The 23,571-nt window shown below is 42.8% G+C and overlaps 1 protein-coding gene across 2 annotated transcripts in view; it reads left to right on the top strand.

The window, feature by feature from the left end:
* The window catches only part of Prkcq (protein kinase C theta), a 136,604-nt gene that overhangs the window by 100,096 nt on the left and 12,937 nt on the right, over positions 1-23,571 (top strand). For both annotated transcript variants that reach the window (XM_052728306.1, XM_052728307.1), the window contains exons 13-15: positions 8,777-8,868; positions 10,958-11,020; positions 17,483-17,621. In XM_052728306.1, the coding sequence (XP_052584266.1) occupies positions 8,777-8,868; positions 10,958-11,020; positions 17,483-17,621 (294 nt within the window). The remainder of the gene's footprint in view (positions 1-8,776; positions 8,869-10,957; positions 11,021-17,482; positions 17,622-23,571) is intronic.

The raw sequence follows: 23,571 nt of genomic DNA, 5'->3' as shown, positions 1-23,571 counted from the left end.
TAAGAGCTAAAACCTTACCCTTCCTCCTGCGGTGGTCCTACCTCTCCGAACCAGAGCTACCCCTGTGTTAAAGTCTTTATATAGAGTTCCTGTCCTGCCTTCTCATTGGTTGTAAACCCAACCACATGACCGCCTCCTCACAGCCTGTCTGTATAGGCCTCCAGGTTTTCCATGATTGGTATTAAGATTATGCCGGGAGGTGGTGGCGCACGCCTTTAATCCCAGCACTCGGGAGGCAGAGCCAGGTGGATCTCTGTGAGTTCAAGGCCAGCCTGGTCTCCAAAGCGAGTTCCAGGAAAGGCGCAAAGCTACACAGAGAAACCCTGTCTCGAAAAACCAAAAAAAAAAAAAAAAAAAAAAAAAAAAAAAAAAAAAAGATTAAAGGCATGTGTATCCAATAATGGCTGTATCCCTGAACACACAGAGACTTACCCAGCTCTGCCTACCAAGTGCTGGAATTACAAGCGTACGCTACCACTGCCCTGCTATCCTATGGCTTGCTAATAGCTCTGACCCCCGGGCAACTTTATTTATTAACATACAAATAACATTTTAATACAAATAAAATATCACCATATTTCCCCTTTTCTATTTTAATAAAAAGGAAAAAAAAGAAAAAGCTTATAACTAATATAAGAAAAACTATATACAAAAGGACAATAACTATATACAATATATATACAATATATACAAGTAATAAATACCTAAACAATGTCTAGTCCATTTGTATTTGACAAATTCAGAGAAAATAATTTCATTATCTATCCTATTTTGGTAAGTCCAAAATGTATCCTAATTAATCTTCAACTATAACTAACTAACCTTCAACTCCCTCAGAGACCCAAGAAGGAAATAATATTAGCTAACAAAAATAAAAACAGGAAGTGCACATAAGCAACTTCCAAAAAAATTGTGAGTTGACAGAAACAGACAGCTGTCTGGACAGTCACCTGAGGTTTCTCCGAAGTGCTGGGGCATCATCTTCAGCCTATAGGCTTAGCATATCTGACAGACTCATTTGTGAAGTAGGATGTACACAAGGTCAACAGTTCAACCTCACATTGAGTGAGAGTAGTCCATGTACCAGAAACACCTGAATTCCACTAGTGTCATGTCATGATTCAGGATTTTAAATTCTGGAAATTGTTGATGGTTTTTTAATTCAGCTGTCCATTCTTCTTGGCTGTGTATATATGGCTTCATCTCAGCATATAATTTTGGGTTTTTTGCCAAAGTCAGGTGTCCATAGGTGTGTAGATTTATGTCTGGGTCTTCAATTTAATTCCATTGATCAATCTGTCTGTTTTTATGTCAATACCATGTGGTTTTTATTACTACAGCTCTGTAAAAGAGCTTGAAATCAGGGATGGTGATACCTCCAGAAGTTCCTTTATTGTACAAGATTGTTTTAGCTATCCTGAGGTTTTGTTTGTTTGTTTGTTTTTCCATATGAAGCTGAGTATTGTTCTTTCAAGGTCTGTAAAGAATTGTGTTGGAATTTTGACGGGGATTGCATTGAATCTGTAGATTACTTTTGGTACAGTGGCCATTTTTACTATGTTAATCCTATGTATCTGTGAGCATGAGAGATCTTTCCATCTTCATATATCTTCTTTGATTTCTTTCTTCTAAGAGTTGAAGTTCTTTTTGTACATGTCTTTCATTTACTTAGTTAGAGTCATACCAAGATATTTTACATTATTTGAGACTATTGTAAAGGGTGTCAATTCTCTGATTTCTTTCTCAGTCCATTTATCATTTGTATATAAGAGGGCTACTGATTTTTTGGAGTTAATCTTGTATCCAGCCACTTGACTAAAGATGTTTATCAGCTGTAGGAGTTCCCTGGTAGAGTTTTTGGGGTCACTTATGTATACTATCATGTCATCTTCAAATAATGATACTTTGACTTCTTCTTTTCCGTTTTGTATTCCCTTGATTTCTTTTAGTTTTCTTATTGCTCCAACTAGAACTTCAAGTACTATATTGAATAGGTATGGAGAGAGTGAACAACCTTGTCTTGTTCCTGATTTTAGTGGAAATGCATTGAGTTTCTCTCCATTTAATTTGATGTTGACAATCAGCTTGCTGTATGTTGCTTTTATTTTTTTATGTGTGTCCCTGGTATCCCTGATCTCTCCAAGACTTTTATCATGAAGGGGTGTTATATTTTGTCAAAGGCTTTTTCAGCATCTAATGAGATGATCATGTAGTTTTTTTTTTCTTTTAGTTTGTTTATATGGTGAGTTATATTGACAGATTTTCATATGTTGAATCATCCCTGCATCTCTGGGATGAGCCTACTTGGTAATGGTAGATAATCTTTCTAATGTGTTCTTGGATTCTGTTTGCCAGTATTTTACTGAGTATTTTTGCATCAGTGTTACCTGAAAGCTCTAGAACAAAAAGAAGCAAACACACCTAAGAGGAGTAGACAGCAGGAAATAATCAAACTGAGGGCTGAAATCAATAAAATAGAAACACAGAGAACAATACAAAGAATCAATGAACCAAGAGTTGATTCTTCAAGAAAAATCAATAAAATAGATAAACCCTTATCCAAACTGACTAAAAGGCAGAGAGAGAATATCCGAATCAACAAAATCAGAAACAAAAAGGGGACATAACAACTGACTCAGAGGAAATCCGTAGAATCATTAGGTCATACTTCAAAAACCTGTATTCCATAAAATTGGAAAAGTCTAAAGAAATGGACAAATTTCTTGCTAGATATTACTTACCAAAGTTAAATCAAGATCAGATAAACAATTTAAATAGACCAATAACCCCTAAGGAAATAGAAGCAGTCATTAAAATCTCCCAACCAAAACAAGCTCAGGGCCAGACAGTTTTAACTTGGAATTCTCCCAGACTTTCAAAGAAGAGTTAACACCAATACTCCTCAAATTATTCCACAAAATAGAAACAGAAGGAGCACTGACAATTCTTTCTATGAGGCCACAGTCACCCTGTTACCCAAACCACACAAAGACTCAACAGAAAAAGAGAATTACAGACCATAAACACATTTTTAAGGCACCAAGAAAACAATCAAGCACAAAGCCACAGGGCCTAGAGAAATGATGGAGGCCTGGAGGTGTCACATGCCTTTAATCCCAGCACTTAAGAGACAGAGGCAGGTGGAGCTCTGTGAGTTTGAGGCCAGCCTGATCTACATAGCAAATTCCAGGACAATCAGAGCTACATAACAAGCAAACAAGCAAACACACCAAAACAAAGCACATACTGCTCCTACAGCGTACACATATTAGGCGGCTCACAATTACCCATAACTCCAGTTTCAAGAGAAAACAATGCTTCTGGTCTTAGAGGGTACATGAACTGTTATGCATATACTCACACACTGACACACATAGACACACACAATTAATAATAATAATAATAATAATAATAATAATAAAAATAACCACAGAGGTTTGAGTAGCCATCTAGTAACAGAACAAAAATATTGATTGTTGCCTTCAACACTCACTTCAAGAACTCACAGTAAAGCAAGAAGCACTGTGACCCTCTCAGTTTTTGGCCTTAGCACTAAGGACTTCATGCATATCATGGCTGTATTTGCAAACTAGAAGTTGGACAGTCAGTAAATGTCAACGAATGCCACATCAAACCCTCTGCTGTTAGCCAGGACTCCCACAGCATTAGTCAGTAAGTTCCTGCTTCTGGGACACTTTCACTCTCAAATGGGTTGACTCTTGCTTCACCCACAGGACTGGAACAACACAGTATTTTCTTGTTCTGGTAATAAAATCAGCAGATAGTGGAAGGACATTCAGAGGATGCATTCTGAAGAGCGTGACATTAGAAGAAAGCCCTTTATGAGTGCTCACTTTGCAAACCAGTGTTTAATCTGATGCTAACAGTGGTGCTGAGAACTGTCATGTGTTTCCTCCTGTGGGGAGCAAATTGAAAAAAGAGACCTTTGTACATGTGAGGAGTGTTTGTGTGTGTGTGTGTGTGTGTGTGTGTGTGTGTGTGTGTGTGTGTGTGTGTGTAATGTGTGTGCGTGTGCACATTTGGGTGCCACAGCATATGTGTGGAGCTCTTGGGAGTCAATGTGGGATCTGGGATCCAACTCTGTTCATCACTCTTGGCAGCAAATGCCTTGACTAGCAGGATCTGTCAGTTCGAAGATAGCTTTCTAATAGAGAGTTCGCCCTTTCAAAGTGTTATGCTTGGTACTCACATAGATCCTGAATGCTTAGATTGAGACCAGGGTCCCAGGGATCACGACTGACTCCCTTGTTTCAGTCCTGTCCTCTGAGCACCTCATAGATTTTTTTCTCAAAGAGATGCACATTTTAGAAACCCAAGTAAAATGACCAATCAAAAGGCCTTGCCCTACCACCTTCATTGTTTATTGTAAACAGCACAAGACACATTTTCTTTGGACCTGTTCAGCCTCTCCATCCTTTGCCCACAGAAGAATTATTTAAATAATTCATCCAGGGCCCTGAGTACCCTAAATACCTGCAATAGACACAGTCACCTGCACTTCTCCAATAGCCAGGCTCTCAAGCAGCTTATGCAGAGGAAGCCCTGCCCTTCATTCCATCCTCCTTGAGGGAACACAGTAGTCTTTAAGGAAAACTAGCTGTATGTCCCATCCCACTTAAGGGACGTTCAAAAGACGATTCCTCTCTTTTTCTTAATTATACATCAAATATGCATTATTGCTGGGCAGTCATCTCTCCTGGGAGTTTGTAAGCTTGGCATCCTCTCACTAATATTTATTACCCAGAAGTGTTACATAGATCTTAGTGCAATGTGCTGAGTGGACATTGTCTATTAATTTCATCTTTTCCAAGAAAAGGGAAAAACATAAAAATATGTGGTGTTTAGTCAAGGTTCTGAAAAATGTGTCTCAGTGAAGCTCTGGGTTGGGTGGGCTTCATCACTCAACTGGTTAGCAATAGGCTGGGCTGGGCTCAGATACAGAACTGCGTTCCACTTAGTAAATGCTGCACCAGGAGCTCATGAGCTCTAAATGGGAGCAGATTTGTAGTGTTCCATTCCCCATCCCATTAAAACTTCAGTTCCTGTACACCTGGAAGGACCCTTTGTACCATTCAAGGTATCTACAGACATAAAGGGAGCCCCCAGGTCCCCTCTCACTGAGCTCCTTCGTGTGGCTCTCAGCTGGGGAGCAGAGTCAAGAGACCAGCCTAGGAGAGGAACATCTAATCCTCTTTTCTTCTTTCTTTCAAGAGCTGTGGGACTATTCAGTCTTTCTCCAAAAAGCATTTGTTTATGTCTGCTTGTTAGTGTTAATTAATTTCATTCATTTTTCTTCTTTGCTTTGTTTCTTTCAAGACAGGGTTTCTCTGTGTAGCCCTGGCTGTCCTAGAACTCACTCTGTAGCCCAGGCTGGCCTCAAATGCAGAGATTTGCCTGCCTCTGTCTCCCGAGTGCTGGGATTAAAAGCATACGCCACCACCACCCAGCCATTCATTTTCTTTTAATGACTGCAGCTACCAATTACTCAATGCATGCAAGGTGCTAACTTTAAGTTCACTGTCTACAAATACCCTCTCATCTCATACCTAGAACAACCCTATGAGATACAAACATTAACTTTCCTGATTTCGGAAGTGAAATGAAGCCCCGGAGAGGTTAATGAACTTAGCCTGTAAAGAAAGGATTCGAACTCAGCTCTAAGGAAAGATAAAGCCCATGCCTTATCAGTTAGCCTGACTCTCCTGCTCTTGGATAGCCCTACCTAGCTCAGGCTGGACTTTCCCAGTTGGCAGAGCTTTCGATAGCATCTCTGAATGGGTCCAGGTCAGCCGGAAGTCAGTTTCTGAGCCTCCTTCCCTGGCCACTGATGAAAGTTATTTGTACGGATGTTTTCAGTAATGGGATTAAAATTTTAAAGGGGCTATCTATGCTCAAAAATGGGATCCTCGAACTCCAAATCCCATGTAGTACTAGGTAGCTCACTGGCTTTGAACTCATTCTGTAGCCCAGGCTGTTTTCACAGTGATCCCCTGACCCAGCCTCCTGAGTGCTGGAATTACAGGTCTGTGTCACCACACTGGGATTCAAAGTTCTGTCTTCGGAGTACTGATGAGAGCTCGAGGATCTTACTAGAGAAAGACTAAAGCAGATGACCAGAAGCATGCAGCCAAGTGGTCTTGACCAGACTGTTTGGGTTGATCCTTACTGAGATCTGGTTCTTCAGGGATCTGGTGGTGCTGGGGAAAGTCATGATTGCTTGTAGTAGGCAGTCAAGGCCGTCCTCGACCACACAGCAAAACTAAAGGACTCAGAGACACACAGAGTAATACAGCAGAGTGTTGCTCAGGACAAGTCAGGTCTACCTGACCTGGACTCCTTCCGAGTTGCTGTAAAAAGCCTTGCCAAGTGGCAAAGTCCTTCCTGAGCTAGGAAGAGTGAACCAAGAGAACAGCAATTAGGTCCTCCTTTACACCCCAACTTCACAAAGCCCCTGTCACAGGAATAATGTATGGAATATGTGGGACAGAGTTACATTTTTCCATTAGTCTCCTTTATCCACTTTTTCCAAGTCTAAGTTGATGATGTATAAACTGTGAAATCCAAACAAACATTGCAGGGCCCCATTCATATCCTGACACTAAAAGGGAACTATCTCCTTTGCATTTTTACAGATGGTCTTACCAACTGGTTTTGTTTTTTGTTGTTGTTGTTCATTTTGTTTGGGGGTTTTTTGTTTGTTTGTTTGTTTATTTGTTTGTTTTTGGTTTTTTTTGAGACAGGGTTTCTCTGTGTAGCTTTGGAGCCTGTCCTAGATTCCACTCTGTAGACCAGGCTGGCCTCGAATTCACAGAGATCCGCCTGGCTCTGCCTCCCAAGTACTGGAATTAAAAGCGTGCACCACCACCGCCCAGCTTACCAACTGCTTATATGTTTGGGTGGGTGTGTATGGGTGAATGTGTACTTAGTGTGTTTGAGGAAATAAGTGTGCACATCCCTATGGAGGCCAAACATCAACCTTGTGTATCATTCCTCAGGATCTGTCTACCATGTTTTTTGAGACAGAGTCTCTCACTAGGACCTGGGCCTTACCAAATAAGCTAGGCTGGCTGGCTGAGGAACCCCAGCAATCCACATGTCTCCACTTCCCTGACACTGGTATTACAAATGCATACCACTATGTCCGGCCTTTTTGCATGGGTGCTGGTATTTGAACTGAGGTCTGTGTACTTGCAAGGCAAGGACTTTATCAACTGAGCCATCTCCCTAAGCTCCTGTCATGTGATTTTAATCATCCACATGAAAGAAAGATGCCGGCTTATTCAAGGCCAGTCGAGTTTTGAGTGAAAATGGTAAAGGCTAGAAGCAGTTCAAACATTAATCACAGTGGGGTAAGGCATGCCAAGGAAATTCAGGTGCCTCCAGATGAGGGAAATGACCACTCTTGAGTCATGTTTGAAATGTCAGGGCTAAATTACAATCACAATGATTGAATTGACAATTCTGACTTGTGCGCAACAGACAAAACAGAGAGAGAGAGAAGAGAGAGGGGGGAGAGAGAGAGAGAGAGAGAGAGAGAGAGAGAGAGAGAGAGAGAGAGAGAGAGAGAAGAGAGAGGGGAGAGAGAGAGAGAAGAGAGAGGGGAGAGAGAGAGAGAGAGAGAGAGAGAGAGAGAGAGAGAGAGAGAGTGTTGCAGCTCAAGTATTGAAATTTAGAAATTACAGCTGGGTCAACTTTGGAAAAAGTGGGTGGATACTTAACTTTACTTGAATTATCAAGGTAATTGCCATGATATTTAGCTTTTCTTGTCCTGGGGAAATGTGGCCTCTGTACAGATGGCAGGCAATGAATGTCACCATGCAGCCAGAACACTTTGAACCATTGCCTTGTCTGCCTTAACACCTGATTAGTCTCAGTTCCAGACAGAAAGTTAATTCTATTTTTTTTAAAATATCACTCAGTTGAGGTTAAGTGTAAATTCATGCACAAGCACACTGTCTCTACACTTCATGGGTTAGTGACTCTGTGACTCTTAAAAACTCTTAAGCATCCAGGTGTTCAAGGAGCTGTGACTATTTTTCCTGAAGAAATGGTGTCTCACATTATTGGTGGAACATGGTCTGGTTGGAATCTGGGACCTCTGATATCTGATACCGTCACCCATACCCTGAGGATTACCCAGGCATTCTGCTGATCAATGCTTATGAGCATTGTATTTCTAATGCCAGGCAGGGTGTCTTACGCTAGGAGCTACATGCTCAAAAACTATGGCTACCTCTGCCTCGAATGACATGTGGACATGAGAGTGACAGGCAAACTTGATGAGAAGACGGAAGGCATCTTTGATGGAAGGCCTGGGATATCACCCACAGGACATGCCGTTGATTGTTGACTGACCATCATATAACATGGAGGTCCCCATCCTGTTCCTGGAGTCAGAGACCCAGACACCATCCTGCACCCTGTCCGTTTGAGCAAGTGTATGATCCACACCCGCTAAGTGCTCCGCATTCCCCATCATTCAGCAGGCAAATCCAATCAGGTTCTTATGCCTCCTGCTTCCCGTGGGATGGATCACAACACACTAGCCATCAGTGTGTTACCCATCCTCCCACAGAGATTCCCTACATGCCCTGGGGTTCAAAAAGAGAGTTCAGCTGAAGTATTTGGACAGTCTTTTCATAAGAAATTTTATGATAGAATTGGTTCCTCTAAAATTGTCTAATCTCTTTGAAAAGTCAACTTCTTTTCTTTCTTTCAGTACTGAAAATTGGTGTTTGGTTGTTTTTTCCCCTAGGAAAACCTCTTTTTCGTGATGGAGTATCTCAATGGAGGAGATTTAATGTACCACATCCAAAGTTGCCACAAATTTGATCTTTCCAGAGCCACGTAAGAGTCCTACTTGGTATTTGGGATATTCTGTGTTCTTGGTGGTTTATGTACACCCAGCATCCACAAATTGCTCTTTTCATGTGGTCTTTTTTAATTTATTTTTTGTGATTGTGTGTGTGGTTATGTGCATGCAGTGCCTTGGAATTCAGGAGAAGGGGTCAGATGCCCTGAAACTGGAGTTACAGGAGGTTGTGAGCCACCTGATGTGAGTGCTGGGATTTGAACCTGGGTCCTCTGAAAGAGTAGCAAGTGCTGTTAACCACTGAGCCATCTCTCCAGCCCCTTCATATGTTATTTTTCTTACTTTCTTGCTTGGCATGCCTAAGTCCCAGACCAAGGTAAATACTTGGGAATAGTGTCAAACAAGCTAACAATTTCCCATTTTTGTAAAACGGAAATCCACTTCTGTTATTTCATGTTCAACATGATGCAAACAATTAATTCATTTCAGTAGAACCCTCTCCAGTCCATCAAGCTCTTAACTCATTGAGCACCGATGCAGATATGTATCCTTTGGAAAGAACAGTGAAATGGAACATGGCTGTCCAAGGTGGCCTTGAGGGAGGCACTGAGCTGCAGTCTGTCATGGGGAAACTCAATGGGAAGTTATAAAGCATTCAACCCTTCATGTGTTTGAAAATAAGCCTCCCCTTCTCTGGCATCAAGCAGCCAGAGATGCAGGTGGAGCCAGCTTTTCCCTGGGATGACTGTGGCTGGGTCCCACAGGTCAGCTGCAGGTGCTCTTTCCTTAGCCTTGGGTCCTGCTTCCCTCCTGATAAACCCGTAGTGACAAGCAAGCAGAAGTAAGCAGTGGCATTGACATCATTTACAAATGATAGTGAGGGTTGGCGAGATGGCTCGGTAGGTAAGGGTGCTGCCTCATGACCTGAGCCCCATCCCAGACTCCTGAAGGTTGCCCTCTAATCTGCACACATGCACCATGATACACGATAAATAAATGAATGAATGTGTGGTTTTTAAAGACAACTGCATATTAGCTTTCTTTCCTCGATGTTCGGCCCATCTATCGGGTATCTCTTCATGACGACTCTGAGTAGTTTAGGCTGAACGGGACTGAAAGATGGACTTGGCCCACCAGCTGCTGCAAAAATCAACAATGTGGCTATTTTTAGCAACTCTTGAAGGGAGCACTGGCCACTCCCAACATCTTCAGGCACCTTCAGCCAAGCACCCGTGATTTTTTTTATCAGGTTTCCACAGCATTGCACAAGAAATCACTGGGCATTGCACACGTGCATGAGAGAGAGAGAGAGAGAGAGAGAGAGAGAGAGAGAGAGAGAGAGAGAGAGAGAGAGAGAGAGAGAGAGAGAGAGAGAGAGAGAGAGAGAGAGAGAGAGAGAGAGAGAGAGAGAGAGAGAGAGAGAGAGAGAGAGAGAGGAGAGAGTTAGAAATGATCCGTTCTGTCCCCGAGGGTTCTATAAAGCATGAAGCTAACTTGAACACCTGCTGCCCCTATCATGTCCTAAATACATTCTTCCCAGGACCCAGCAAATTTCACTTCCAGGAAGCTCTCCCTTATGTCTGACTTAATCCCACTAGAGAGACATAAACTCATTTCCTTTAAGCCTGTCACCACTGAAGATGAGGACCAGCTTATCCCTGTCCTATCTTCTAATATCCTTTTTTCCCAGGCTATAGCTCTGGCCCATGCTTAACATCGTCAATATGAAAATAGTCTAGCCAGATATGTTGGGAATGGCCTGGCATAGAGCTCTGTGGGCTCTGGGCAGAATTTAAAATAAAGGAGAAAGCTATTTTGCTACTACACTGTACTATTTATTACAGTTCGTGTTTGCATAGGTTTTAAGATAGTATGGGCTTTGCAGTTTGAAAGATAAGAGCAGACAGCAGATTCGCCAGCTCTTAAATTATGCTTTCTGGGAAGACACTGGGTGAGCTGGAGCCTTTGTGTTAAATGCAGAGTGGATGACATCTTCTTTACTGGAATTAAGCAAAAATGCATGTGTGCCATTTAGTTGAATATACATAAACTATCACAAGGCTTGGAGATTTTGCCCTACTCTGTTCCTATACTCACGCTGTGTCTTGACTGTCTTTCTGACAGGTTTTATGCTGCTGAAATCATCCTTGGTCTACAGTTTCTTCATTCCAAAGGAATTGTCTACAGGTAAACTGTTCTCTGTCTGACTTGATTTCACAACCCAGTTCATTTAAGTGCTGCAGCTGAGTGATGTGAAGATGTCATGGGAGGAAAGTCCCCACCCAGAATCCTCACTGTGAAATTCTAGTCCTGGAAGCCAGAGGTTCTGTCTGTTTCGTCCTTTCTTCTGGCCCTTACTCTTATTCTTGCTTTGGCTCTCCCTCTCCTCTTCCCGCCATGGCTTCAACCCTGATGCCTCATTTCTGCTTTCCCATCATGTGTGTGCCTCCCGCTTTTATATTAGGTCATCTAGAAATGCTTGTGCAATGGTTCCTTTTGGGTGGGAGAAGGAAGCTCTTTCAACATCTGTAAAAACCCACAACTCCACCGTACAGAAGCACACAGACCTCCTCCGCTGCCCTCTTTCATGAATTCAAAATTTCTCTTTTGCATGGTATTATTTCACACTCTGCTGCCAGAGCTCTTAGATGAATGTGATGTTACACTTCAATCTTTTCTTCTTAAAACACAATTGACCCGTGTTTAACACAAAACTTCCAAAGTTAGTTTTCAGATGTCCAGTTTCCAGACTCATTATAGATGAAGGGTGGGAGGCTGTGAGGAAGAGGAGCTAAGAGGAGTTGGCTGGACCACCAGAAGCCAACTCAGGGGCTTGATCTGGGACAGCCATGACCTGGAGTCACCATTAAAAGTTCTGTTTCCTACACATGGCTTTTTGCAGACAGCAGGCTGTATAGAGCCTTGGTCAACACTGAAGCTTTGGTTTTTATGGAGTATGGTCCTGCGATCAGAAAAAAAAAAAAAAAAACAGTCATATAATAAGAACAGTCCATTTCCAGATGTGCCCTGTGCAGCATCTCTAGGAATGTCTTGGGAAGCCAGTCTTCTTAAGCACACTCCAAGTATAAACTTCTTTTAAGTTGTATGTGTGTGTGTGGGGGTGGGTGGGTGTGTGTGTGTGGGTGTGTGTGGTGTGTGTATGGGTGTGGGTGTGTGTATGGGTGTGGGTGTGTGTATGGGTGTGTGTGTGTGTAGTGTGTGTGTGGTGTGTGTATGGGTGTGTGTCACATGTATGCAGTACCTACAGAGGCCAGAAGAAAGCGTCGGATTCTTTGAACTGGAGTTGTGTGATACTCAGCATGGATTCCGGGAACTGAATTCAGGTTCTCTGGATAAGCAGCAAGCACTATTAGCCACTGAGCTAGCTCTCCAGAATTATTTTTCTAGCTATCTGAAAGGTAATAGACTAAGGATGATGACTTTCAAGGATCTCCTACAACCTCATGAGCACATTAAACAAATGCAGTATTCTTCCTTACTAGAACATAAGACAAACTCATGACCTACATCATTAAACATATCAACAACCCTAAAATGGGTTTGTGCTGTTCTATCTCCATAGTCACCTGAACATTATTTGAAAACCTTGATCAAAATTCATGCTTTTTCTTAGCTTCTTGATAATGTCTGCAATATGTAAAACACATTTGTACTCAATATTGCTTAGTTTGTATGTTTAAATCTGAGCAGATTGATAAGTGGATGAATGGAGTGAGTGAATATATTAATAAATGGATAAGTGAATCGATCAACAAATAAATGGATTGATGAATGGACTAGATGGATGTGGACAAAGGGGAGAAAAAGTCAGGAATTTTGGAAAGAGAGAGAACTGGCTATCTCAGAGTTGAAAAGGACCTATAAAGCTGAAATCCATACACCCCAGTCTTTCTCTTCCCACCCACCATGAGGCTTCCCTCTTGGCATGCTGTTGAACATGCAGAACAAAATGACCAATAAGTGTCTTCCTATGATAAACAGCATGCACTCATTTTAGGGCTTTATCCACATACATGAGTCATGTTTTTAAGTCTTCTTATATACCAAGCAGGGAAAAATATTTGTTTCGTTAGACAAGGTTACAGTGGACCTTTGAGAGGCATCATAAGATAATTAAAATTAATATGAGGCTATCAACTCTACTTCCATGCTGCTTGGTGAAGACAGCAAGCTGCTGGTGGGGAAGGTCAGCTCCAAACTTCAGCTGCTCATGACACTGAACTTGACCTATTTTAAGAGACATTTCAAGTGCTCAGGTGTAACTTGACTATTCTAAACTTTTAATGCGGTGACTGAATTGGTTGGTAAAGAGAGTCTGTTCATTTCCTCCTGTGAACCACATAGTATTACATTTGTCTGTTTACAAACTGTAGTCATTTTGAAGGGCTGTCTAAAAAATTAACATAATCCTGGTGGCACATTAAAAACAGAACATTATTCTGTCACAGTTCTAGAGACTAGAAGGCTGAAATCAGAGTATGGACAGGGCCACCCTTTATTCCAAGGTTCTAGAGGAAGGCCCTTCTTCAACCACCCAGGTGGAGTGGCTGCAGGCATTTCTTTGCTGATAGCTACATCACTCCAATCCCTGTGTCCACCAGGCCCTTCTCTCCTGTGTGTCTCTCCTCTGTGTGTCATGAGAAGAAAGCATGATAAATTTAGTCCACCTTCATCACACATGCAATTCAGGATGAGTTCATTGCGACACCTTAAACTTATCTCAGCAAATACCCCTTCTCTTAAATGAGGTTACACTCACAGCATTCTATGAAGTAGGACATGGATTTTATTCCTTTTCTATTGTCTTAAAAACACATATGCAAAGCCAGACATGATGGTACATGCCTGTGATCCTGGCAGTCAAGAGACTAGAGACAAAAGGATTACAAGTCAAGGATAGTTTGGGCTACACAGTGAGTGCCTGTCGTGTGTGTGTGTGTGTGTGTGTGTGTGTGTGTGTGTGTGTGTGTGTTAATAGGCACCATTCACTACTCTATAACCTATATCATGAACTGATGGATGAATGTCCACTAATGCACAGTCTGTGGTTGAAGATTGGAATGGGCAGAAAATACGTAGAATTCCCAACTCTAAGATATCTAAATAAAGCCACTTTCCAGATACTTTTTTGGATGGTAGAATTACATGAAAAGATAGAGGCAGTGCATTCTAAAAAGTTCGAATAAAGGGGCCGGGCGGTGGTGGCGCACGCCTTTAATCCCAGCACTCGGGAGGCAGAGACAGGCGGATCTCCGTGAGTTCGAGGCCAGCCTGGGCTACCAAGTGAGTTCCAGGAAAGGCGCAAAGCTACACAGAGAAACCCTGTCTCGAAAAAACCAAAAAAAAAAAAAAAAAAAAAAGTTCGAATAAATAGGAATCCAGTTTTAAAGAGAGAGAGAAGAAAAGACCTTGTCAGAACCGCTAGCACTCCAACAACAAAAACTTCTCTTCTGGTAGTGTTTTGTTTTTAAGGGGAAGAAGATTTTCAAATCGAAAAAGTGACTGCAGAGAAGCCCCCTCCCCCCCCCCACACACACACACTCACACTCACACATGAAGGAAGTCAAGCAGAAAGGGACAGGCCAGTTAGCTCTTCGAGTGCTTACCACCTCATGTGGAACAAAACTAAATTCACTGGTTGAGAGCCGGTGGTTGGACAGCGCAGAGCTGAAGTGATGCGAGCGGGTAGCTGCTCATCTTCCAACACCGTCTAGTAAAGCCTTCTCGTGGAAACAGCGGCATCTTAAGAGATGCTCTAAGTTCTAATTTGGGTGTGATCGAAAACCAAGGACTCAGAAAACATACAGACGTGGAAAGAAAAGAGCTATGAGAATACCATAGCTGAGAAGGAGTGACCGCACATATGAATGATGAACTAGATCTCACTGTAGCTGGAGTTTTCTCCAGTCTTGCCTGGCCCACAGCCGCTAAGACCCAAATAAACACACAGACACTTATATTAATTAAAACTGTTTGGCCTAATGGCTCAGACTTCTTGCTAGCTAGATCTTACACTTAAATTAACCCATAATTCTTATTTATGTTTAGCCACGTGGCTTGGTACCTTTTCCCAGTTCTGCCTTCATATCTTGCTTCCTCTGTGTCTGGCTGGCGACTCCTGACTCCGCCTTCCTGTTCCCAGAATTCTCCTCTCTCTTTTTCCCCACCTATACTTCCTGCCTGGCTACTGGCCAATCAGCACTTTATTTATTAACCAATCAGAGCACCACATTCACAACATACAGAGCGATATCCACAACACCTCACCTTCATATCTGAGGCCATTTCCAAACGCTTTCACATGGCCTGTCTCAGTAGATGCCACAGAGATAAGCAGGAGGCATCATGGACCTTGTTTGTTGGTCAGTAACAAGAGGTTCAGCAAAGGCAAGTGATATGATTTAGAAGGTCCACCATGAAACCAGCTGTGACTTGGTTTCTGAAAAGATCTCCAGCAGTGGACCACATGCCAAAGGGTTCCACTTAATTTCCCCTTATGCTTGATGCCTAAGTGCCACAGAGACAAAACAGTGGTCTTAGCCTCTCAAGTGCTTCTCTTGAGTCTTGATGTCCTGTAGTGAAGAGTAAGTTGAATGATTTGTCTCAGACCGTTCTGGATTTTTAGGTTCTACAGTATCTCTAGTTAGCTCCAAAGAACCTGGCTAGTCTTCTGCCTTTATTCCTCACTTTCATGGAGGTCTAGCTCTGGGGAAAAAAAGTCTTTCAGGACCTTTCCATTCCAACTAGGTCTCTCAGACCTTCTTTCCCACTATCCCAAAGACATCTGTCCTGCTTTAAAAAATAGGTTGGGAATTTGACATGAAGCTTATTTTTCCTAGCCAGAGGCCCAGAGAACATTTATTTTTAGAATCAGTTAAAATACATCCGTGTACAGTTTCATGAGACCAGTTTGATGAGAAAGACCAGGTGGTCTTGTATAAAAGAATGTAAGAGAGATAGACTAGGTTTGCATCCCAGGCCACTGACTGGCTGTGTCATCTGGATAAATAATGTCATCCATGAAAAACTTTTATCTAGGGGAAAGAAAAAGAAAACTACATTAGTAGTAACTTGATGAAGTTGAGGAGATGGCTCAGTGGGTAAGAAAGAGTGCTTACTACTCAAGCTTACAGACCTGAGTTCAAATCCCAACACCCCCACAAAAAATCTAAGTGTGACTACATGCATTTGCAATCCTAGTGATGGAGAGAGAGGAGATGGGAGGATCTCTGGAGCTTGCTGGTTGCCAGCCTAGTTCCAAGTCCAGAAGAAACACTGTCTCAAGGGGAAATGATGGCAAATGATAAAATACAATACCCACCATCTTCTTCTCTCCTCCACACATACAAGTGTGAGCACCCTCCCACACATGTGCCTGTATACCACACTACATACATCACATACACTCATACTGTAACACAAAATAATAATAACTTGATATCAAAGCACTACTGTGAGAATCAAATGATGAAATAAATGTGTGAACAAGCAAAAGAACCCAGTGAAAGTATGAGATAATGTGGCCATTGTTCTGGACTTCTCTAAAGCACCACAGCTGGATAGCTAGCTCTCTGGAGATGAGTCCCATCATCTTCAGCCAAATTTTAAAACTGTATAAACATATCTATAAATGACAAACTAAAAATAGCACCGATATGGCATAGCATATTGGATTAGCTAATAAGCCTGAATTGTTAGTCTGTGGATTTAGATCAGCCTGTAATTGGACTGAATGGATAAAACTAGTAAGCCGTGTATTTAGCTCCAGGAGGCAGAAGCCCAGCACTCTGCAATGAGAAGAATCAGATACAGCAGGCATCTTCTGTCTTGACCATGAAAGTGTGGCAGGAACAGAGAGAAACAGGTGCTATCATGAATCTAAGACATATCTAGGGATTCTCAGTCACACAGAGTCTATTGGTGACATGGGGGTAGTAGAGATGACTAAACTGAACCAAATGGAAGACATCAACTCCAGGGACATGTGCTAAGTCTCAGCTGCAGCAGCAGAGCTGGGTGCCGCTCTGATTCTCTAGTCAGCTTGTGGAAGCTCGCAGAAGTGGAGCTAGCAGTTGGAACAGTTACTCGGGTCTGCTTCACAGCTGGTAGTCATTGGTTGGCTTTTAAGTGATTCCATGAATATTATTGAGTGTTTAGTGTGTTGTCAGAACTTCCACTGGGGCCATGACTCGGGATGCTAGTATCTTCACTCGCCAGCTGAGACATCCACATGGGACATTGATGTACTCACTCTCCTGCTGACACAGCCACATAGGAAATATGGATCGAGCCCCTAAGGTGCAGCAAGTATTCAGAAGGACGAAGAAGAAACCAGAATCTGTTGCGGTAACTGGCCCAAGGCGGGTGGCCAGGGCAGCCTTAAATGAATCAAGCCTCAAGAGAAGCCTTGAACGTGAGCCACTGATACGGGGACACATGACAGCAGGCAGTGAGCAACTGAGAACCATGCCCGGTCCAGAGGATCAGGTGGCAGCAGAGCATCCCCTCATGCTCCCCCGCCCCACCCCCTAGCTGTGATGACAACAAGCTACCACACCCCCAAGAGAATTTCATTTGAACAGAACTGTCTTTATTCACGTGAGACTTCGCTTCGCTTTTGTTTTTCAGGGACCTGAAGCTAGATAATATCCTGTTAGACAGAGACGGACATATCAAAATAGCAGATTTTGGGATGTGCAAGGAGAACATGCTAGGAGATGCGAAGACAAATACTTTCTGTGGAACTCCTGACTACATCGCTCCGGAGGTAGGGACACACTGCCCAAATGGTCCTTCCCCACCCAATGTGCTGAGGCCAAGGGATTCCTCCCCTAGGGTTTAGTACTTGGTTTGGTCTGTGGAGTGTTTTCCGTGTGTGTGTGTGTTTGTGTGTGTGTGTGTGTGTGTGTGTGTGTGTGTGTGTGTGTGTTGAGTTTATAGCAAATGCTCTTCACACTAATGACATCTTTTTCATGGCTAGAGGTCTACACTCCCTTTGAGTTATGGTTCTGAACCACCCTAGCCATAAAAAATTACCTGCTCAGACCCACCTGAAGGAACACCTGACAAAGAGCCAGGTAGAAGCCGTGATCCACCTAAATCAAGTTGAAACATGGGGTCAGAACACCGGGGTAGAAGGGGAAGGTGGAGGGTTGTCAGTGCCTCTCACACCCCATTTCTAAATGAGTGTGGACTTCTCCACAGTGAGGATAACTCCGAGTTATAGTGTTATTGTAGATATTAAAGGAGGAAGCAGCTACATGTCTGACAATTTCATAATGAAATCCATTATTGTATATGATTATGTATTGCTTTAAAAAAAAACCTTAAAGGAATAATGGGGCTTCTAAAAACTATGCCTCGTTCTAATCCCACCAAAATATTAATAGTAAATAATTGTCCTGGTGGTCTTGTGACCAGCATTTTCTCAGGAGACACCTGTCCTTTCACTTAAACTCAGTTTCCCCTCTTGGGGAATTCTCCCCCAGCTGCCCACCCCAGGGAGCTGGGAGAACGCCTTACCATGTGGTCCTTGTCATAGCGTGGAATAGCTGGCGCCATTGCAGTTACTTTATTTTTACCATTCAGTCTCCACCCAGATGCTTGTTTGCTCTACCGTCTGGTCCTGTTGCTCACTGTTAAGAAGCTTTTTAAATTTTGAAGTCATGATCTGTTTGTAAGAAGTCCCAAAGGCAGTACAGAAACACCTGCAACCCTCCGCCCAGCTTCCTCCATTGGTTAGAACTCAGATCGTTCAGGATCTGGAGAGATGGCACAAGGGGCAAGGGTCTTTCTGTGCAAGCATGAGGACCTGGGTTCAAATCTTCTAGCACCCACTTAAAAAGCCAGGCCTGGCCATGTACACCTGTAACCTCAGAGCTTTGGAAGGGAGGCACGCAAAAATCACTGGGGTTTGCTGGCTACAAGCCTAGCTCCAAATTCAGTGAGAGACCCTGTGCCTAGGAATAGAGTAGAGAGATAAATAGCAGGATACCCAGTGTCTTACACCATCATGGCTGCACACCCCCCACATGCATGCATTCGCATCTGCACACAGACCACACACACAAAATACGTTAGTTACTTTTCTACTGCTGTGATAAAACACCATGACTAAGGCAATGTACAGAAGGAAGAGTTTATTCAGGCTTACAGTTCCAGAGGGAGAAGAGTCCACCTCCATTACAGAGGGGAAGTGTGGCAGCAGACAAGCATGGTTGCTGGAGCAGCAGCTGAGAGTTCACATCTTAAACTCCAAGCAGGAAACCCAGGGAATAGTGAGAGACTTGGAAACCTCAAAGCCCGCCCTCGGTGACACACTTCCTCCAGCAAAGTCACACCTCCTAAGCCTCACCAAACAGTGCCTTCCAAGTATCCAAATGCTTGAGACTATGAGGAACATCTCACCAGATAGATTTGGGTGGTCTTCCCTTTTACTCCGTAAGAGGACTGGCACAGTAAGGTGAGACAAATTAGCCTTTTTAAAGTGAATGAATGAATGAATGAATGAATGAATTTATGAGTGGAAGATGATTGTCTACTAAGGACAGGCCTCTGATTTCCCTGGTAAAGTAATGTCAGCAGCAGATCTCCATAATCCCTCAACCAACCACGGCAGCTGAAGTTTAGGAACCTTGCTTTTCCCTGCACTCCTGTGTTGTTTTAATTTAACCTCATTGAAAGGTGTGGGATGGCCGCTGTTCTTCAAGAGATTGCGGCTATTTTAATTGTCGAGTTCATTGCTGTGATATCTTTGTGATACTAGAACCTGCGTGTGAGCACAGGTACTGATGGTGGGCGCAGTAAACCAGCTTTAGCTTGAGGGGAAGCCAAAGCTGATTATGGCACCAGTGTAGGAGACCTCAGAGCAGAGACTATTCAACACCAAACTCCTTTAGTGATGACCCTAAACTGTGTTGACTCAGCTCAGATGTTTCATGTTAGTCTCAGCAAAGGTCTCCTGTGTCTTCCTCTTGCCCCACACCCATCTCATCCACAGCCATGCCCACTCCATCCAAACCCCACCCTCACGCCATGAGCTGCCTGCAATTCTTTTCCCTCTACCTTAGGCTGTCTAAATATCTTTGCGTCTCTTCCTGTCCATCCCCGTCTACAAATTCTTAGGTTTTGTTCTGGTGGAGCAAAGCTATCCTTCCTGGTTCTGTTTCTTTTCACAGCTTCCAACCTTAGATTCAGTGACCTGCTTCTTTTTGTTTTGTTTTGTTTTGTTTTGTTTTCAACTTCCTTCTATCTCCAATGCTTGTCTCCTTGTGGCTCCATTCCTGGTCCTCATCTCTTCTTACTGCATATTCTATCTATCTATCTATCTACCTATCTATCATCTATCTATCATCTATCTCACAATTTTATTTTATTTTTTTAGCTATGTATACATATATTCAGGAGAGGGGTATGTGATGTATGTAGAGGTACCCAGAGAGGCTAAAAGAGGATGTTGGATCCCCTGGAGCAGAACAACAGGTAGTTGTGAACAGCCCCAACATGGGTGCTGGGACTCGAACTCCAGTACTCTGCAAGAGCAGTATTTGTTCTTAACTGCTTAGTATCTCTTCTCCCCTTTCTATATAGTCTCAAATGAGTGACTTTATCTATGACAATGGTTTTAGCTCCAGAATCAGCGTGACCAGCCCAAACTTTGTCTTGCTTCAGACCTACATACACCACAGCCTTAAGTACATCACAGATCCTTCGAACATCATAACTCCAAGCTCACTTTCTCTGCTGAGCCTGCCCTTCTCTTTTTCTTAATACATCTTTGATGATTAACCACGGGCCATCTACAAGTTTCCTCAACCAAAAGATTTGAAATATAGTAATCAAGTGTTCTCCTTCCTTCCCCAAATCCAGTCAAATCTAAGGCTTTCTCAAATGGGACCTCTCACTCCCCCTGTCCTGAGACTGAATCAAGACTTCCCTTTGTTCTTACTCTATCCTCAAATGCATCCTTTGGAATTGGTCCCCCAAAGAATCTCCCGGTCTTCCCCATCCTTTCTGGGCATTTCCTACTCTGGAATATCTGTCACTTCATACAATAAGTCCCAGTTATGACGATACCCTTCCTTCCTCACGGCTTCTCTCCATCCCACACACCACCAGCCTCTACATGTCTTCAAGCTTTTAAAACACATTTGTTTATTTATTTGTTTGTTTGTTTGTTTGTTTGTTTAATCGCCATTATATATGTATATACACACATGAGGGTCATATTGGCTTACATGGGGGGTTAGAGGACAACTTGCAGGAGTCAGTTCTGTCCCTCTACCATGTGGGTCCTGGGGATCAGACTCAGGTCATCAAACTTGGCAGCAAGCACCTTTACCCACTGAGACATCTCAGTGACCCCATAGTCTCAGACTTTTTGATGGTGTTTCTTTACCAGTGAAACAAACACTCTGAAGATATGTGTATGTGTCTCCATTACATATGAATGTCATGCATTGCTACCAGTTAACATGGTCCATGTGTTAAAGAATATGTCTAAAATGTATAAGATCAAACTGAACTAAGAATGAGATTAAAAACTGGTACTAAATAGCTTAATTTTCTTCTGTCTTAATAGTAGAAAGTAAGTATATGTCATGAAAATTAGGAAATCGAATAACTTATTAAAATTACTTCTTTTTTGAGATTTAATGTAATTACATTATCCCCTTCCCTTTTCTCCCTCCAACCTTCTCTATATACCTCCTTGCTCTTTCAAATTCATGACCTCTTTTTCCATTAATTGTTGTTGTTGTTGATGGTGGTGGTGATGGTGGTGGTGGTGGTGGTGGTGGTGGTGTGTGTGTGTTCCTAAATACATAAGTACGACCTGTTCAGTCTTTATAATCCTCATGTGTGTGTTTTCAGGGCTAACCATTTGGTATTAGCTAACCAGTCGGTGTGCTCTTCCCTAGGGCAGACTGTTCCCCTGCTCTCAGCATTCCTTGGTTGCCTGTAGTTCTTTGTCTACGATGAGGCCTCATGAGCTTCCTCCTGTCCTCTTTAACATGGCTATTGGTGTGGGCATTGTCCAGCTTGTGTTTGGACAGTCATGTTGGTGAAATGTTACGGGTGTATCTTTTGACATCCTGGGGAGAGACAGTCTCACAGCAAACCCCCTGTTCTTCTGGCTCCTACAATCATTCTTCCCCTCCTTCGGCACTGAGCCCTGAGCCTTAGGTGTGTTCTAGAAGCATCGGTTGCGACTGAGCTCCACACCCTGAATTTTGATTGTTTTTCTGTAATGGTCTCCATCTGTTGCAAAGAGAAACTTCCTTGTTGAGGGTAAAGACTATACTTAGGAGATAATTAAAAAAAAAAATCTTGCTTTAGGGATTCATGAGATGGCTCAGCAGGTAAAGGTACTTACTACCAAGCCTGAGAGCCTGAGAGCTACCCCAGGACCCACGTGATAGAAGGAACAGACTCCTAGTCTCCACACATGTGCCGTGGCAAGCACATGCCTCCCCACACTAAATAAATATATTACTTAAAAATATTTTCTTTAAATCTTGGTTTAATACTTTGGGGCTCTGGTATTGAAAGGTCTGACGTGTTTCTTCAAATTTTTGATTCTCATACTATCATGGATGGTAAAGACTGCTAGCAAGTAAAATATGAAACAGAATTTATAATCCGTACTTAGCAAGGACTATCACTGATGATAGCAGATGTAAGTCCATTATCCAAAGCACTGTTTTTAACATTATTTTTTAAAGCAAGCTTCCTTTTGGCCTAAAGGACAGTTGATGAGGCCACTGGTTTAAGTTCACACATGACTGGCAAACAAGCTGTCTGAAAGAGATGATGTCAGCATCATTTCTCCTATTGATTTAAGCTCTACCTCTAGCCCAAACATCCTGTTTGCTACCAGAGCCTTGTGTTCACTAATGGGATACATGTTATCCGTAGCTATTCACCATCATCTCAGGAATGTACACACCTTAACACACTCTCTCCAAGGACCTGTTACTGTCGCCGTTATAGGGGACAAAGGGTCTGTGTTAGAAAGTGACAAAGCCATTATTATTATTATTTGGCTAGTTTCTCCGGTTTGAAGTTGTGAGTGTCAGTTCTTGAAGTAAGGCAGAGCTAGGAAAAGGGCGGGACCCCCTACGCAGTACAGCTTCTCTGCCTCCTCCATCACAGAACAGTGTGCAAAGGATCGTGAAGGAAGAGATAAATACCGGAGACAGTAAGTAGTAACTGTGAACTGAAATCCTCAGGGACTGGACTTCAGAACCCAGCTCTCTACTCACCATGAGACCTGAAATAAGAAACACAGCCTCCCAAGTCCAGTCATCCTCCTCCAGGGATAACAACAGCGGTTCCAGGTGGTCTTAGAAACAAAAACATAATGTACAACGAAAACACCTAGTGTATGTTAACATTCCCTCTCGAACAGCCTGTTCCCTCTGTGAACTTGCATTCTGCTCCTCCCTCCTAGCACAAGACTGCGTTTGCTTTAACTAACATCACATAGCCTCGAAGCTCTAATTTCTATGACAGCTGTCTCCTGGCCTCCAAATCTCTTTTCATTTGTTCCTTCAAAATGAAGTTGTTTACTGAGATGTTTGTTGTTCAGAACCGGTTCTGGTTGCTTTGGCACCACCTTGTGGCTTGTGTTGGGAATTGCGTGTGAGCCTAGTGCCTAATACCCTTTGTGTGGAGGGCGGAACCAACTGATTGTACAAACTAATGGTGCAGCTTTTCTT

This window comes from Peromyscus californicus, unplaced genomic scaffold, assembly GCF_007827085.1.
Source record: "Peromyscus californicus insignis strain IS unplaced genomic scaffold, ASM782708v3 Scaffold_8__1_contigs__length_139910024, whole genome shotgun sequence".
NCBI classification, from domain to species: domain Eukaryota; kingdom Metazoa; phylum Chordata; class Mammalia; order Rodentia; family Cricetidae; genus Peromyscus; species Peromyscus californicus.
This window is presented reverse-complemented; position numbering and strand designations above follow the sequence as displayed.